The following is an 18,594-nucleotide window of genomic DNA, read 5'->3' as shown; positions in this document are numbered from 1 at the left end:
GTTCAGTTCGTCTGGTTTGCTCAGCCCCCAAATCCACCTTTCTGGGCGTCTGCGAGATTCAGCTGCCTTTTGCTCTGTACATCTCTGCACCTTCTTAGGGTATATTGTAAAAAACCTGAACTGGCCAGAACAGGTCATGATGAAAAGAAAGTCACTGAAAGAAGCCTGTAATATCTTCAGCTTTTAAGTAATAAAAACGTGATTTAAAAGAAATTAGTTTTATGAAAGGATCACTGACAACTCAGAGACCACTGAGTCTCATCATACGTATAATTTATTAGTTGAAATAAATTAATATGATTCTTAGAACTGTCCCCAGTTTCTGACTCCAAACTGGGTTCTTTATCCCTCTTAAATTATGGAAGCAATGACAACTCTGAGCTCAAATTGAGCAGCAAAAGAGAGTTTTATTCTTGGCCAAGAACAGAAGTAGAAGATAAATCTGCTAATCAGATTCTCTAACCACAGGTGTTGGGAAGCTTATAGATATAAGATATAAGAAATGATGGGAAGTAATAGGCTAATAAAATGAAGAAATAAACATGTCTTCTCTGGAAATAAGCAGAGATTTCCTGGAAATTTGGGTACCCCATCTTTTGCTGCTTTCATGGTTCTTCCTGGTTGTTATGGAGATTGTCGATTGTCGTGGTCATGGTGCTGGGGGAGATGGGCCCTTTGGTGTACAGATGGAATGATAGTGAAGTTAGAGGTGGTCTCATGGCACCCCTGGCAGCTGTCCTAGCAGCAAGTTTGGGCTGGCCCACCTGCAGTGACTTCCGGCCTACAGGCATCCTGTCCTGAAGGCAGGGAAGAAATTCAGCTAGGACAGGGTAACAGAAGCATATATCAACTTCTGAAGCAGTAGTTTCCAGGGTATTTTTGAGTGTGTTGTGACAGACTGGCTCATAATCCCCACTTTCTTCTTTCTTTATTCAACAAACATTCCAATTTCAGACTCCATGTTAGATTCGGAGGATGGAGGAAAAGAAGATGCATTCCTTACTGATGAAACCCAAAGTCTAGTTAGGAAGCCAAAGCAGTAAATGCAGTACTAGAAGTGCTGAGAGAGAGGTATGCATAATTATTCATTTTATAAGTGTTAAGTAATCTACCCACTGTATGGCAGTATAAATCAGTTTGCTGGCAACACTGTGATGGGCGAAGAAGAAGGAGTTTTCTTTCTCTTGGAGTTGACTCCATTTTGAGTTCTACTCAAATAGCACCAGTCAAAAAGAGCTTCCCTGGTACCCTAGGAAAAAGAGTGCCCTCCTGGCTCTGTCTCTTCACCGCTGCTGTCTTATTTATATAACTTCACCACCATCTGACTTGTCACATGCTTACTTGCTGATTGCACTCCATGAAGGCGAGACTTTCCTCACTGCTGTTTCCTCCATGCTGACAGTAATGGTCATAAATAATAGTAACCAACTGTTGAATGAATGGAGCCAGACAAATACAGAAGAGCAGACAAGAAGATATCAAATGGTGATAAGTGTTTCTGGGCAGATAATTAAACCCCAGGGGTGTAATTTGGTGCCCTGAGGAGGTTACATGTGTGCTGAGAGCTGAGTGACCAGTGACACCAAACCTTTTACAGACTGACTACCCAAACCACAACCCCAAACCACCCATTTATCACAGAGCCCCTGACACTGCAGTTAAACCTGCATATCTGATGTGCTGGAGTGATAGGCACAGCAGGGAGCAGACAAAGTAGAAACACTGCTCTCCAGGAGCAAACAACACTAGCGGGATGGTGTAGAATAAAATACCTTAGACCTTCAGTTTGTGTAAAACTGCACCTGGCAGAATTTTGCTCTTTAAACTTCTAAGTTTTTATAAAGTAAACAGAAGGGGGTTCCCAAATTTAATAATTACCAGAATAATAATTTTCTGGTAATAATAATAATTAATTAACAGAAAATTGTCAGAATGCAGATTCACAAATACTCCCCAGCCCTAGAATCTCTACCTGTGGTAGAAATGTAATGGCATTTAAACATCATCTTGTTGATGATTCTGAAACTGGAGGTCCCAGAACCACCTCTAGGAAGCACTAAGACAGGAAGAAGAGAGGAAGGTGAGTCTCAAAGTAGAACTACACACTTGCTTTTAGTTCCAGTAAAAGACTTGGTGGAAGCAAACAGAACAGGAATTGCAACATTCACTTTTCCACCCACTCTCCTGTCTTTCCTATCCTTCCTCCTAGACTACCACCAAGCCCTCTATATATGGGTTATGTTCCGTCACAGTGGGCCTTGACTCGGAGAGAGACCTGATGGGGAACACACAGGTGCCCACGTGTAGTGGAAGCAGACATAGTGGAAGTAGACCTCGGATCTATTGCCAGTTTTCTGGAAAGGCCCTGGGAGGGCTAGGGTTTACTACATGTGGCCTCCTGGCTCAGGCTGAGAGCAAAGAGGGGTAACTGCAGTGGGCTGCTCTGCACAAGCGTCAGGTGTATTCGTAAGTTCTTTCCAGGGCCTTTTGAACACAACAGAATCTGGCCCCATTTTCTTTTTGCTTTCATTGCTGCATCTTTTCAGCTGTTCCAGATCTGGAATCAATTGTTTCACCATGTTGCTGCCCTGCAAAGTCCTTCAGAAGAAAAGTATGCTAGGCTCATGTTGTGGGGCAGGTACATTAATGGAAAACATAAATATTCTGGCCTTCAGGTAGCAATTCACACCCCCAGATACTTCATATGTAGAATACTGTTTTCCATATTTAGCACCCCCAGGTTTATTAGTTATGAAATTCTTAGCTAGTCCCTTTTCATGCATATGGTGCTGGGGAGGAAACCAGGGCCTTAAAAGTGCTAGGCAAGTGCTCTTCCGCTGAGCAACACCCACAGCCCATGAGCTTTTTAAAATTCTACTTAAGATTTCTGCATAATTTATTGTAGAATTAGCTTTTACTTGCCCACCTCATACTCAAGGGCTCCATGCAGCATACACTTGTCCCTGCACCCACCCCCCAAAAATCATTTCCTTTTTGTTCAGAAAGAAGAAAGTCATCTCTCTTAAAACATGTCATATCTAATTTAACCTCTCTGCAGGATTATGCAGGCTAACCACTTTTTTAAAAGACATTTTTGCCACCTTAAGCACCACATGGACCTTGTCCTCTTCCTACTGCTTGGGGATGTTCTTTCTCATTCTTTGTGGCCTCCCTCCTACCACTCATCTACCCTCTTGGAGTCTCTATACGTACCCGTGAACTCTGTGGCCCTAGTGCTTCCCTTTATGCCAGTGACTCCCCTATACCCAGCAGCAGGCCAAACTTCACTTCTATTGAATGTCTTCGCTCAGACACTCCACAAGTAGGAACTCAACACACCTAAAATTCAAGTCCAGATTGCAGAATCCCAACCTCAATGAGGAGCACACTGTCCATTCAACTTCCCAAGCTGGAATGTTTTTTCTTTCCTCCTTGGTCATTCTCAAACTCTCTGGTAGTTCTTTCATCCCACTGCTTCTGTCTCATTTTACCACCTCTGCTGTGGTTTGCTTTTGGCAGCTCTAGATTCTTGCATTAGCCTCTATACCTATAGTTGCCTTCTTCAGACAGGGGGATGGCAAATTACAGCCACTGGTTTTGATATTTTTTAAAGAGCGATAGGAATTGCTTGTAAACTGGGCATGGTGGTACACAGCTGTAATCCCAGCACTGGGGAGGCTGAAGCAGGAGGGCCGCCAAAAGTTTAAGGCCTCCCTGGAGTACACAGCAAGCCCTTGTCCCATACAAAGAATTAAAATAGATTTTAAAAGAGTGGCTTTTTTTAAAAAAAATTTTTTTTTAAGAGTGGCTTTTAAAGGATCATTAAAAGTCAGTGAAACAGAGCACAGAGACGTTAACTTATGGGAGCTCCCGACACACTGAGTAAGTGTTGGAGCTGGGATTCAAATCCAGGTTAGAAAGAGTTTTAAAAGAATAACTTTTATATCTTTAACTGGGTTATTTAAAATGAACAAAAACTTAGACATCCAGGAGTGTAGTGGCCCTCCAAGTCTAACGTGTAACTTCTGTCTCTGTACCACCCCATGCTGGACATTTGCTCTCTACCCCCGAGCATCTTCCTAGCAAACCTGTCACTGCTCCCCTGCCTGAAACTCTGGCTTGTCATCCACAAGGATAAGGTTCCAGTGCCTTTGCAAGGTATTCGTCTTTAACTTCTGACATCTACAGTTTCTCTGGCTTCATCTTTTACCACACCTGCCTCCCAGCACTGAGCTCCGCCCTTCGGTAATGCTCAGTTACTCGTTGTTCAGGAAGCTGCCTGGAAACTTCCAACCCACTTCTCCAACTCCTCCCCTTTCCTGGGAAGCCTAACCTCAAGGCCAGTCCAATGGCCTACCATGACCTGTGTCACACATCCTGTACCCTAGCTCACCTCTTACCACTGTTGTCTTTATAATTACCTTCTGGATTATGTTAATCTCCTCCAGGGCAGATACTTAAGAATGGACCTTATTTTCTCCAGAATTCTAAGAACTTGATGACACTCAGCAAACAAAGAGCTGATGAATGAATGAACAGAGGGATGAGCAGATGGAGGACAGTGTTTAGGATAGAGGTGTCCTCACTGCTGGAGAGGCTGTGGTCTGCAGGGCTTTGCAGACTTCTGGTATCTGATATTTAGCTGTGGCCGAGCTCCACACTGAATCCCACTCCTAACTAAACACTACCTCCCTGCCCACATGTTGTCCACTAGAGGAGACGCGGGAAATACTGAGCTTCTGTGGCCAAAACGATGCGATGTGAAAAGCACTGCTGCAGAATGAATGAGATCAGAGTGAAGACCTCGTCTCCCACTCCATGCAGACCCATGGAGAAGTCGTCATAGTCATCGTCATCATCATCATCATCATCATCCTAGCTAACATTTACTGGGCAATTACACTGAGTTTCGGGTGTTCGTTTATCTTTGCAATAAGCTTTAGAGATTACTGTCTCAGTTCCACAGATGTTGGAGTACATAGACATTTGTTTCCTTGCTCAAAGTCTTGTATATAACAAGTGGTAGAGCTGGAGTTTGAGCCCACGGCAGCCTGACTCTGGGGAATATTTCTTTTTATTGATTTCTAGCTGACTGAGTGCATGGACTTCCCATTGTTTTGTAAGGAATCCGCTAAAGTCAACTAGACCCAGCATAAATTAACATTCAATATTCCAGGCAGTTGGGTTCCAATTTATGAGGCTTTTGTTTTCATTTGTGCACATCTGTTATAGGGATAGCCTTTTCTTCTCCTGGTAGCTCTACCTTTACATATATATAACCACCTGTAAATGTGCGCAGTGCTGGGCACACGTTAGGCACTCAGTAAATGTTGGCATGTTTCTATCCAGGAGTCTCGCTCTGTATTTTCTTTTCAGTTCTTTTTTTTTTGTAGAGGAGGAAAATATTTTTTCTGATGTTTTTATCAGTATATGTTTGTGATACATAATCACATTTGTGTTAATGGAACTGGTACATACATGTATCAAATCTCGATCATTTCTGTTCCCCCCAGCCTTCCCCTCTTCCTCTTTCTCCAGCTCCCCTTCCCATCTCTGCAGAGTTTACCAGGCTGCGTGTGTTGACTGTGCTGATGGCTTGTGACACCGAGACATTAGCAAGCTGAAGTTAAACTGCTCCTTGCTTTTAAGTTACTCTGGATAAACACTGAGCTCTTCGTCACATTTCAAGTTGCAGTTCAGCTAAAAGCTGACTCTAACTTGCACTTGGGCAGAGTGTGACACACACCACACTCCTAGCTGAAGAATGTGGCAAATAACCCCTCCCACATCTCATGCCAGGAGCCTCACATAACATGAACAGATATGATTGGCATTCCTGAATCCGAGTCCAGCTCTAGAAACAATACCTGTGAGGACACTGTTGATTTCCTTAGAGAAAAAAAGAGCCAGATTATCCAAAATCAGCAACAAGGTTGGATTACCTGATTGGAATAAAAGCTGATCACCGCCTCCAGGACAGACCCAAATATCCTGATAGTATCTCACCGGCAGAGAAGTCTCCGCCTCCTCTTTAACACTGTGAGACCAAGAATGAGCCAGTTGTTATATGTTGCCCATGGTTCAGCTGATACAGGTCATCAAGCATGTTTAAACAAGTCTTTCCCCAAGAATATGGGATTTTTTTAGAAAGAATGCAAATGAACATGAAGAATATTATGAAACTGCATACTTGGAGGAAAATACTTATTCCTCTGTGATGGAAGGTAGCTCATAGGTGATATTTTGCCTACATAAAATTATGGGAAAGGACTTCTTCCATGGAGTTTCTGGATGTTCCTGTATTCCTTCTTCTCTACTTTCTTCTCTACTGAGTCTGGGTGTGTTCATTTTGTTCTCCCCATCCTCTTCACCAGAACAATAGTCATCCTGGTAACACATCACGCAACACAGAGGGTGGCCTGTGACAGCAGGAGACAGAAGACTGGAGTCAGAGCATTGAGGCACAGATCCCAGTCCTACCACTCATGTTACAAGTCCACTCTAAACCCTCAGAATCTTCCTTTTCTTGCTAGTTAAATTGAAATCACACTAAAAAAGCCCAACGCTAAGTTTTATTCTGCCTTTCAGAATATCGGGAATAGAGATGTTTTCCATCACTGTAACAAAATACCTGAGATAATCAATGTAAAAGAGGAGAGGTTTGTGTTAGCCAACACTTTTGGAGGTGTAGTCCCTGGCCTTGTTGCTCAGGCCTGGGCTTACACAGTGTATTGTGGTGGGAGTGTGAGGCAGAGGTAGCTGCTTGCCTCATGGGTGTCCTCTGGGGTGGCACATCCCCCAGGACCTGAGTTCTTCCCACCAGGCCTCAACTCTTACAGTTTCCACCACCTCTCAGAAGTGCCACATGTTGGAGACTAACCCTTTAATATAAGGGCCTTCGGGGGCCATTTCCCCAGATCATCACTGTGAGCAGCAGGAATCATGTCTGTAATGTTCCTGACACACACAGTGCATATTCACTTGTCAGCATCCATAGTCACTGTGGTTTAGACCTAGGCCACTGTATCACAATGGCTTCCAGGACATCCCACAGGAAGAAGCTTCACTTGGTGGTGGGAAATGCTCTAGGTAATTGTTCAAAGAGTTGGGGCCAAAAGGTATCTAAGGAAGCACAGTGTGACAGGAAGTCTTCAGCCCAAAGCCAGCCCTAGGAAAGGATGCACACGTCTACTAACGTTCTTTGCCGTCATATCTGACCTGGCAGAAAAGGGAAATCTGTAGGCTCTAAATGCTTAAACTTCTTGGAAAGGTTTGGACAGTGTTCCAAAATGGTGTTAAATAGGAGATGAACTGGGAATATTTGGAAAGTTTTAACTTGGGCAATACAGAGTATCCACAGATAGCAATTTCTCAGAATGAAAGAAAATCAGATGCAAAATCCCTCCAGGGTCAATTTCAGAACCACAGTTGTGAATAATGCTATATGCAAAAGTCATAAGCCTGTGAAATGCAGTTTCCAAGTTTGCAGATAATATAAAAACTAGAGGCAGAAATGATAGGGAGGGGAAAATAAACCAGTTTCGATTTGGTTTGGCTTGTTTCCTATTCAGAGCTAAAAGAAATGGAGATGACAAATGTTTTCCCCAGTTGAAAAGTATAAGAATAGCAAGCCAGGGAACTAGGAACCATCCCAATAAATACACAAGCTGCAGCAAAAAAGAAAAAAAAAGTACTGAGAGTCAGTGCAAAGATCATAGAAATGACCATCGAGAGTCAGCAGGTAGAGAGCGTGAGAGGACATCAGGTGTGATGGCATGACAACCTGCAGCTCAGGTGAAGCATAGAGACAGCATTGCCTGTCCCCCAGAAGCCGGGGTGCGGGGGGGGGGGGGGGGGCTGTCCAGAGATGCCACTAGCAGTTTATTCTTCCCAGAAGTGTTGTCTTAGCAAATGGCAGAGTTCTGAAATATGAGTTAAATTGTTTTGTATAAATGAAAAACCACTCTGGGCAGCTGAGGCAAGAGGGTCTCAAGTTCAACCCCAGTTTTGGCAGTTTAGTGACTTAGTGAAACTGTGTCAGAATTTAAAGTAAAAGGTCTGGGGATATAGCTCAGTACAAAGGCGCTAGGTTCAAGCCCCAGGACCACAAGAAAGAAAGAAAAGGCAAGGGAGGGAGGGAGGAAGAGAGGGATGGAAGGAGGGACAAAGGAAAGAGAAAAGAAAGAAAATTGAGACAAACCAAAAGTGAAATCTTTTCACATTGAGGTCAGAGGTTAGCCAAATTTTTTGGTAAAAAACCAAATAGTCAACATTTTAGGGTTTGTGGGCTGCCCTATTTCTGCCCCAGCTACTCGACTCTGCCTTCATAGTGTGATAGCAGCCATTGATAGTACTTAAACCAGTATGGTGGAGTTCCAATAAAACTTCATCTGCAAAAGAAGCAGCCAGCTGGAGTTTGAAGATTCTCCTATCCTAGGTAAATAATAAATCCAGTCATTCATTTCATGCAGAGTTTTGAAGTTTGAAATAAATTACTCAGCAACCAGATAAAACTACACATATTAGCAAACTCAAGACTTCATGAATTTCTAAAGCTAAAATTTTTGGCAAAAAGTATGAGGACAGGGTTAAGAATGTGTGGTCATGTGCCCTTTCCCATTCTGAAAATATTTTCTATACTTCCATCTGAGCAATCACTGAAGCTTCCAGCATTAAATAACTTTTAGTTGGCAATTACAGTAAAACAGCAAAGGATAAAAAAAAAAAAGTGGCCCTAGCCAAATGGTAATATGACACTCTGCATGAACCCTAAATCAATTCTCCCAAATATATGTGCAAATTAAAACAACCGTGCAAGCCTCTGGGCTACTATAATTTTGGGTTTCAGAAAAAAAATCTTATGCCTAGAGGCTGTCTCCTTGCAGCATTTTTTTTGCCTCCTTCTTGAAACTATCTAAAAACCAGACTTCGCTGACTGTCCATTTCCCTGAGTAACTACAAACCTAGGCACAAATTATTCCCCACCAAAAATAATGCCAAACCACTTGCCTTCCTATTACACCCCAGTGGGAACCAGGATGTGGTTAATTGAAGACAAGTTAAAGGTCATTCCACCATTCCTCTAGATGAGCAAATGATATAACTTCTTTGAGCTTTTGCCTCCTCTCTAAAATGGGAAAATAATGTCAATCTAGCAATCTGGTAGTAAGAACAAAATGATATAAAGCATATACACTTGTCTAGTAAATATTGGTTGCCACTCTCCCTTTGTAGTACATTTTTTCCTAATCTGAGAAATCCTTAAGCAGGAAGAAAAATCTTCATTTCAGGATCCGGAAAAGACCTCACTGTCACTTCCTCAGAATAGGAGTTTAGGGCTAGTGTTCTTTTCTCAGGTTGCTTTAAATTTGCTTATTTGCACCTGCACTTACTGTTTTCCAGCTGTCATTCTTCTGCTCTTGCTGTTTATGTACTTTTCTGAAATTGCAGGATTCTGGCTGTTTCTTAGTATCCAAAGTGTCAGTGTCTGGTTCACATGTTAAAACAGTCATGGAGGCCAGGGATTTAGCTCAGTGGTTCCGCCGCCTGCCTTGCAACCACAAGGACCTGAGTTCGATCTCTGGTACCAAAAAAAACAGTCATGGAATACTCACTGTCCTGGTACAGACATCCCTGCATCAAGGCCATTGACGGGCCTGAGTGCCATGCGCCTTACTCTCAACTCTCCTTTTCTACTCCCTGGCCTCTGAGGCAGAAAACCCCATTCCCTCATATCCCTGGTCTGTGTTTTTCCCCTAAAATCCTTACACTTCTCAGTTCTTTATCCATATCCAAACGCTCCCTCACAACATCCAGAATACAGAGGCTCAGCCGTGAAGAATGGACAGGGATGCCAATGATGGTGTCACCAGCCCCACTGTAACAAAATACTGACCTAACTTCTGGAGCCAGCCCCGTCCCCAAGCCTGCTGTTACTTTAAATGCATTATTCATGTCCAGTTCTCACAACATACCCAGGCTGGCACTGTAGTCTTCCCTTCATAGATCAGGGGACTTTGTACTCATGAGTCCAGTATATTACTTCCCCATTCTGCAGAGCTGCTAAGCAGTAGAGCTGGCACTGGAGTTGCTGTGCTTTCAAATCTGAGCTCTAATCTGCTGTCGACTGTGCCATCTGTGGTTATGATCACTGTCAGCCTCGTGTTGTTGTTGTTGTTGCTGCCGTTGTTTGGGGTTTTCTTTTGTGGGTATTGAACCCAGGGCCTTCACACTGTGCTACATCCCCAGCCCTTTTTTAAACTGTTTTATTTGGAGGCAGGATCTTGCTAAGTTGCCCAGGCTGGGCTTGAATTTACAATCCTCCTGACTCAGCTTCTTAGAGTTCTGAGATTACAGGCATGTGCCACCACGGCCAGCTTCAGCCCCATTGTTTTGAAGGTAACGCAATACCTATTTATTAAATTTTTATTCAGCCTGCCAGCATTGTGCTGAATAGTGAAGGAGAACTATGAAATGAGTAAGAGAGTACCCACCCTTGAGGTAACAAATTATGATCTGAGGAAATAAGACTAGTGTAGAAAGGGATTTAGAGCAGCTTAGCACAACTGGAGTATTTGGAAAGAACTGTGCTACCGCAAAGACCTAGAACTTGAACTAATTCTTAAGGGCTGGGAGAGTCTTTAAGGGTAGATAGTAGGAGGAACACCCCAAGCTAATGCCAAGGGCAGCCACAGAGGCCATCTCGATGGGGGTGGGAACATGGGGTGTGTGATGTTTGAAAACATGAGGAAACTACTCTTTTAAGGGGAAGGAATATGCCTACGATTCCCAGCTGCCAGACCCATGTTTAGGCCTATCATGGGTTTAAGAATGCTTGCTTACTGGCAGGAGAGGCTAAAATGGCATATCACGATTTATGTAGTAGATAGGCAGCTCAGGTGGGAAATTCCAAGCAGGCTACATAGGTTACACTAACTATGCTATTGAAAAGCAAACCAAAAAACTGTTTATTAATTATATGAGAGTTAACTTAATGCCTTTGTACTTGGAAAACAGTAAGAACGAGTCTACATACTTTCATCTGCTCTTCATCAGAGCTTCTTGAGGTCAGTGTTATCCTGGGTGTACAAAGCAAACTGAGAGGCTTACACTGTTGAATGACTTGCCCAAGACACGTGACTCCAGTGTGGGAGGCTTCCTCCACGCAGCAGCTTCTCCTGGTGGGTTATGGAGGTCAAGTTGGAAAGAGGGCTTGCATAGGACAGTGGTATTCAGAGTTCAACTAAGGATCAAAAAGACATCCTGATGCCACCCCACTCAGAGAATTGCTGGAGACTTCCCTTTGTACACTCAGAGCCTCCTCCTCTTCAGATAAGAACATGCTATCACCGAACACTGAAAATGCAGAGGCGACACCTTAAACTCAAGGAGCTCGTACTTGGCAGGCCTGGCCCATAAGCATTTTTTCCATATCTTACACATTAGCATGACAAGAATTCTTACTTGGGTAACTAAAACAGTTTTTTGTACTCTCTCAACTGGTTCTTAATTTGTAGAATGCTGAGAAGATGTGTTGCCACGAAGAAGCTTACAAGACTACACAAAAGTAAAACTCCACCTTTATTTTCTGACTAAAAGTACTGTCAAAGAAATAAGGCAATTAAGTTTTAGCCCAGTTAAACCTAAAGGGAAGTGCAGTGTGGGTGTGAGCAGAGAGCAGGGGGTATTAATACATCTAATATGACCCCAGTACCCTTTGCTATGTAGGTCTTCATTATGCCCATTCTATGTCCCCTCAACTTCTGACTTTGTAAATTCCAAAACCACCCCAGAAAAACATTTCTGGTTTTGTTTGGAAAGCAGCCATATTTGTGCCTACACATTCTAAAACAGCCTTGTCAAATTCGAAACTCAAATACATGCTGACAGAAATCAGCTACTAGCAAATTAAGTTAAATTAATAAACTAGAGGCCTGAAATACAATGTTTTTTCCAGGAATCTTTCTCCCTGGTTGCCCGACTAGAGAGACTGAAGCAAACCTTGGTCTTCACACCAAGCCCTTTCTTTTGCCTTGTCATGCTTCCTAGAGAGCCCTACATGAGAATCGTCTCCAGAACTCTTGTTCTCCCTAGTGGCAGCCCTCATCTACCAATGTTCTGGGCCTATTGTAGCAACAGTAGGAGTCCAATCCCCCCAGTCCAAAAAAGGACGTATGCTGTAGTAGATTGTTTGGGAAGGAAATGGAATATCCAAGTGGGCCAAATATACCACACTTATGGGAAACTTTCTAATTACAAGAAGAAAGTGCAACCAGACAGTTAGATTTTCTGGTGGTCCCAAAGGTATCATGGGAGGTGGGGGAGTGCTGAATCAAGAGCAAGAAAGCCAATTGCATATCCTAACTCTGCCTCCAAATAACTGTGTTCTCTTGAGCTGGAGAGCTAAGCTTTAGGAATATAATTTACAAATATACACAAGTGACCAATTTAGACTTTGTCCCATGTAGATTTTGTCTCAGGACAATAATTAAGAATTTTGTGAAGGCAAATACTGCAACTTCTTTATCTTTGTATACACTGTTTGTAGAACAAAAGCATTTATGGGTGCTAAATCTCATGTCTGTATTCCTTCCTTTCCATTTTCAGTATTCCTATCCTAATTTAAATTCTTATGGTTTTGTGCCTGGTGAGATAGGTCCCTGCCTTCACTAACTCTGCGGGAATTCTTTTTCCGGCTTCATACTGGGACAGAAAGCATCATGGCTTAGTTAGCAATGCCAGTGCCTGGAGTGAATTGATGTAGTTTCAAAAGCTAACCCATTTCATAAATAAAACAAAAGTTTATGGTTCAGGCCCAAGGAGGGGTGTGGAGATGGGGTTATACCATTTGCAAAAGATCAGGCTGGTGTAACATTTCTATTTTAAAAATACATCTGGGCTGGGGATTTAGGTCAGTTGCACCGAGCCTGCCTTGCAAGCGCAAAGTCCTGAGTTCAATTGTCGGTACCAAAAACAAAAACAAAAACATCTGAATATGGAAGTCTCGGGGAGGTTAGCCAACATCAGGTGCCCTCCCATTCGCTCGTCATCTCCTCCTTCACTTTCCTTACTCACATTTAATTCACCATCCACAGTATCCAGCATTGCTAACAAGAGGCGCTGGAAATACCAGAGAATGGCCTGAAAGTTCCCTGTGTACCTTAGTGTAACAGTTTCCTCAGCTCAGTTGGAAAATATACTTCAACTGGGTTTTAGAAGTTTATCAACTGAAATGTAAGAAGAAGATACTTGCTAATGACCATTACTTACATCATAGCAAGACCAGAATAAAATTAAGAAAAAATTGTCTCTAAGCCTCCTGTTCTGAGTGTTAATTCAGAACACTTTCTGTAGGGAAAAGAGAGATGCTACCAGTTGTAGGGTGGCAGCTGTCCTAATGGATTGGGGGATTTAACAGATTTTAATTTCTGCCTGTTCAGCGTGATAAAACTGAATAGTGGTCTATAAGTCCAGTCATCCTGAGTCCCATTCCTGGTCCCCATTTCAGTTGTTAAAACAGAGTCTTGAGTGTACCCTGAGGATCCTGCTCCCCAGTGTTGAATGCCAAAAAAGTGTTAGCTGACTTGACCAGGTCTGCATTTCTTTTCTGTTGCTCCAGGATTCTTCTACAGCCAGATGATTCCTTGCAGATCTTGGCACCAGTGGAAGCTGATGTGGGATTCTACACTTGCAATGCCACAAATACCTTGGGGTCTGACTCCGTCTCCATTGCAGTCACATTAGCAGGTAACCTAGAAACCTATTGGGCTCTGTTACCAAGCCTTTATTGAGTGAGTGTACACAATGTGTCAAACAAGCCCACAGAGATAAATGTTATAGGCTTGCCCAGCAGGGAGTTTATAATCCATAACTGCTGGAATTGAAGTACAGTATGAGACAGAAGGAAGTCAGGGATGTACGTGATAACCAGAGAATAGACAAGTAAATTTCATTCCAGCCAGGTGGTCTTAGACTTGGGGTAAATAGAAGTTTGTTAGGCAAAAACAGGGGAGACCTTCTGGGCAGAAAGAATAACCTGAGAACAGGTGGAGCCTACAAGTTGAAAGCACCCTGGGGCCATGACATGCAAGCTGTGACCTCTGAGTGCTCTTGGATGTCCCATCATTTCTCCTTGTCCATGCGTTGCAAAAGTCTTCGAGATCCTCAGGCAGTGGGAATCTCTTTCACGCCTTGGAGCAGACGTGTTCCCCAGAAATTCTCTCGGATTCTGCTTTGCGTCAATCATTGGCTCTGATGCAGCTGCCAGCACTTTGCCTACATTCACAGAAGTCAACACACATTCTGCACCCAGTGACCTGAGAAGATAGCAGCTCAGAGCACCATGTCCCCGGTGTGGTCATGCAGTGATGTACTTTTATAAAACCTCTTTACATAGGATAAATCCATACCTTGGAAACTGAAAGAGACCTTAGACACCAGCTGGATCAGTGCCCTCATTTCTCAGAGGCTGGGCAATCTGAGGCCCTACAGCTGCCTGGCTAGTGGTGGGGACGGGGAGGGAGGGAACTGAGGTCACCTGATCCCCAAAACTTGCCTCACTTATCCTTCCACAATAGGGTCCTTTTTCTCAGAACGAAGACATACAGTCTTTGTGGCAGTGTTGCATGTGTTTGTATTTATTCTTTTCAACTTCTGCTCCCCTCAGATGATTCAGGAGATGGTAGGAAATCCAGCACCACCCACACTGACCTCATCTGTCCATGCTGGGATTATGTTGTCACACTGTACTCCCGTAACACATGCTACTCCCTTGCATATCTGTTTAGCAACAGTATTTCTGCCCCTGAAACCCAAGGCTAATCTGGGAGGGGACCTTGGCAGGCGGCTTTTTGGGGAAAATGAAAGTAAATAAGGGAGAAGGGAAGGTAAGGGGCCTGGGGTAGATTACAGACTGATACTATTAATGCCTGTTTCTCAGTGGACAAGACATTTGCTTTTCTTCTAATGGACTCCAGTTGCAATCCTTATTCTCCGCTTTGTACAGAGTCCAGATACTCAACACCAGTCCTGTTAAATCTCTTCTGCCATCCACCCTCCAACCTGCCCTAGCAGGGGCACTGCTGACCTCCTTCTTGTCAACTAGCAGATAGTTGGTCTTACTGAATTAATGCTTTTGTTTATATTTACCCAGCTACGGTCAGTTCTATCGCAGACTAAATACCATTTATTCACCCCAATTTAAAACAATTAATGGAAACCTGTCTAGAATTAAGCAAGGAGTTATAACATTAGGCTTGTCTGCAACCCTTTGAAGGGAAACTGTTGGAATCTGCCAACAGGTTCAAAGCCAGGAAAGAGAGACAGAGCAGGGAGAGGCACCAGAGATGGGAGGAAGAGGCTGACCAACAAAATATGACCACACACCACACCCAGGGCTTATGGAGCTGAGTCCCTGTACTTCAGCTGCTGAGGTTTGTTGGGGTCTGCTAGTGACTCTCATGCAGTCCCTCTAAAAGTAAAAGTTCTAAGTGTGTATGTTGCCTTAAGAATATATTTGCATCTTTCTCTGGAATTATCATCCGCACTTGGATGATGTCTACACTCACAGAATGAGGTGGCTCATTTGTTACCTTGGAGAGTGTGCTCTTGCCAGATGCTCTGAGACCTATAGTGGCAAAACCAACATACTGTGCTCAAAGTTGCTTACAGATCAGCAAAGGCAATAGATGGAGACACGACTACCTAGAATTGAGACAGCTACAGTTTACTCCAAGTATATGCACCAAGATCCTGCTCAGCATTGTGTAAGATATAGTCTAAATATAATTTAATCTGAGGAGAATGGATGTTGAGCATTTAAAATTTGATTACCAGTTATATTGCTTATTAGCTTTATGATCTTGGACAAAGTACATGGCCTCATTAAGTCTCAGGTTTCATCTATAAAAATGAAGTTAGTACTATTTTACAGGGTTGTTGTAAGGTAAAGAAGTTTGCAGATATGAAAAAATTCTCATACTAATGCATAGGACCTCATTCATGCTTGATGAACATTAGCTTCCTTTTCTTTCTCTAGATCTTCTAGAATTAAACACATCCTGAAAACAGTTCTAAAATGTGAAAAACATTGGACCCTGTATTAGTCAGCTTTTCATCATTGTGATCAAATATCTGAGAAAAACAGTATAAAGGAGGAAAGGTTCATTTTGGCTCATGGTTTCAGAGGTTTCAGTCCATGGTCAGCTGGCGCCATTCCTGTGGGCCTGCGGTGAGGCAGGGCATCATGGCGGAAGGCTTGGCAGAGAAAGATGTTCACCTTCTGGCAGCCATGAAACAGAGAGAGGGAAAGAGCTGTCTCCAGAGAGATGCCCCATAATTCCCTCCCTTCAGCTAGGTCTCACTGTTTCTGTCACCTCCCAATAAGATTATCACTGATGAAGTTTAAGCCCTTGGGGTCCAATCACTTCTCAAAAGCCCATCATCAACCATGCCTCCAACACAGCAAGCCTTTGGGGGACATACACCCACACCACGAGAGTCCAGCATTTGCTTCCATGTATTTTTCAGTTGAAAATCTTAACACTGATATTTTTTAAAGTATGGACTTCGCTCATTTCCAGTCAAATCTTCACGATAAATCTCAGTGCTGCTATGCTTTTAAAGAAATTACAGTTTTGCCTGGACTTGAGCATAACTATAGGCCAAAAAGAAAAAATGTTGTCTCAAGATCATCAAATATCCTCATGATTTCATAAGGGAAGTATGGACTTTGGTCTTGCCATTGTGCCTGCCTCAACCAGATGCAGAGAAATTTGCTTATAACAGTTCACAAGGGCAGGCAGAACATGGCCATTGGGCCCATGGGCTCTGGAGCCTCGGGTCTGGCTTTGGCCACAGCTCTGTCCCTTCCTGAGCTCTGTGGCTGAGCAACCCTTTAACCCTGCTGACTGGGTTTCTTCTTCTCTGAAGTGGTGATTACCAATGCCTGACTCAGAGTTCTTGTGAGGACTGAGTGGACTCATCACACAAAATGCTTATAATTGTGCATGGCACATAGTAAGCACTCACTGCTTGTCAGATGTTGTTGTTATTGTAGTACTAAGAATAATGCCTAAAACCAAAGTCAACTTAGGCTTTCATCATGGGGGGATCCTTTTCAGAGGCCAGAATGCTCACAAGGCCTTTTTCCAGCAGCTTTCGCTCTGTTGTGGTGGCAGCTAGAGAAGCTGAGTAAGCTGTGTGGGTGGTGGTTGGAGCACCTGACCAGAGCAAGAGAGGCAGCTCGAGATGAGAGGTGCTTCACATGGCCACAGAAAGGGGAGAAGAGCTCTCTCTGACCTCGCCCTAGATCCAGTGTGCCCAGTTCTGCCTCTCAGACGCAGTTTAGTTCCATTGCTTACTCTCTGCACAACTTTTCTTTAAGTGTGAAAACACTGTTTAGTTTCAGGTATACCCGTTCCAGCAAACCTGCCTTGCCCAGCCCTGTTTGGGGCTACAAAATATTGTCTTTGGGGCCTTTTTCTTCTCTCCAAATTCATCTCTGTTTGTTCATTTTATCTTTATCCTGTAAGCCTCGAGCTTTGAGAGTACCCTGAGTTGCCTCAGCATGGAGGTGGCCCGTGTTTTCCCCTCTGCTTCTCTGGGACAGTCCAAGAAACTCACAGCCTTGTAGGCCCTAAGACATGAGTTCCTTTGTCCCCAGTTTACTTAACCGGTGCCTCTTTTGCTGCTCAGAGTGTAGATCAGAGCACCTAACTGTGAGAGGAAGGACAGAAGGGTGGACCTTTAAGAATGTCACAGAATATCCCAAGTTCATTTTCGAGTGTTGATTACTTTGTAGACAGGTATAACTAGGACTGGATACAGAGGAGTTTCCAGGGTGTGCAGAGATAAGAGCAGAGATTGCAGCGCCCCCTTGGCCACAGATTCAGCTCCTGGCCAACTTCCAAATCCAAATGACATTGGCAGTTTCGAAGGACAGCAGTAGTTTCCCAGTCAGTTGCTTCAGTCTGGACCAGGGGCACTTAGATGGGGCTCCCCAGGTATAGACCGCTGCTGAGGTCAGGACCAAGGGGGAAACATTTCTGGTTTTCATTGATCTTATAAGACCACAGAGGGTTACTGTGAGGCCTGCCTGGTATCAGTGGAAAATGAGAAGAGGGCCAAGGGATGGGTGCATCTCTCATAGAAAGGAGGAAACACAGATGAGCTTATTGAACTTTTCACAAGAAAGGAGAGACAGAAAATATTTTCCCTTTCCTGGTACTTTTGTGTCATTTTTTTTGTGAGTTGAACAGCTGACACATATTGTGTCACATAAAGAGATTAGAGAAGCTTCACTGGGAAAATAACAATAAAAGATAGTTGTCTTTATAAATTCTTCTTTATCTGCTCCTCCTCATCATGATTTAGACATTGCAATAAAAGATGAGCAGTTGCATAGGATTTTCACAATGTAAGTCACTCTGAATTGGCATTTCTGTATTTTTCACATCCCTGCTTTGTTATCCAGAGCAGGGTTTTGTTCATAGAGAGTTACCCTGAGAGGGCCTTGTCACCAGTGGTAAAGGCTGAGAAAAGAACATTCACTCCAGTGCATTAGATCAAAAGGAAAGGGGGCAGACTTGACAGTGT

At 43.4% G+C, this 18,594-nt stretch overlaps 1 protein-coding gene across 6 annotated transcripts in view; it reads left to right on the top strand.

Annotated features, from left to right (window-relative positions):
• The window catches only part of Adamtsl1 (ADAMTS like 1), a 1,037,009-nt gene that overhangs the window by 930,763 nt on the left and 87,652 nt on the right, over positions 1-18,594 (top strand). For all 6 annotated transcript variants that reach the window (XM_087183424.1, XM_087183423.1, XM_087183422.1 and 3 more), the window contains one exon: positions 13,619-13,746. In XM_087183424.1, coding sequence (XP_087039550.1) covers positions 13,619-13,746 — 128 coding nt within the window. The remainder of the gene's footprint in view (positions 1-13,618; positions 13,747-18,594) is intronic.

The sequence above is a fragment of the Heterocephalus glaber genome, unplaced genomic scaffold (genome assembly GCF_053883595.1).
Source record: "Heterocephalus glaber isolate CG9 unplaced genomic scaffold, H.glaber_assembly_v1.0 deba00001481, whole genome shotgun sequence".
In the NCBI taxonomy this organism is placed as follows: domain Eukaryota; kingdom Metazoa; phylum Chordata; class Mammalia; order Rodentia; family Bathyergidae; genus Heterocephalus; species Heterocephalus glaber.
This window is presented reverse-complemented; position numbering and strand designations above follow the sequence as displayed.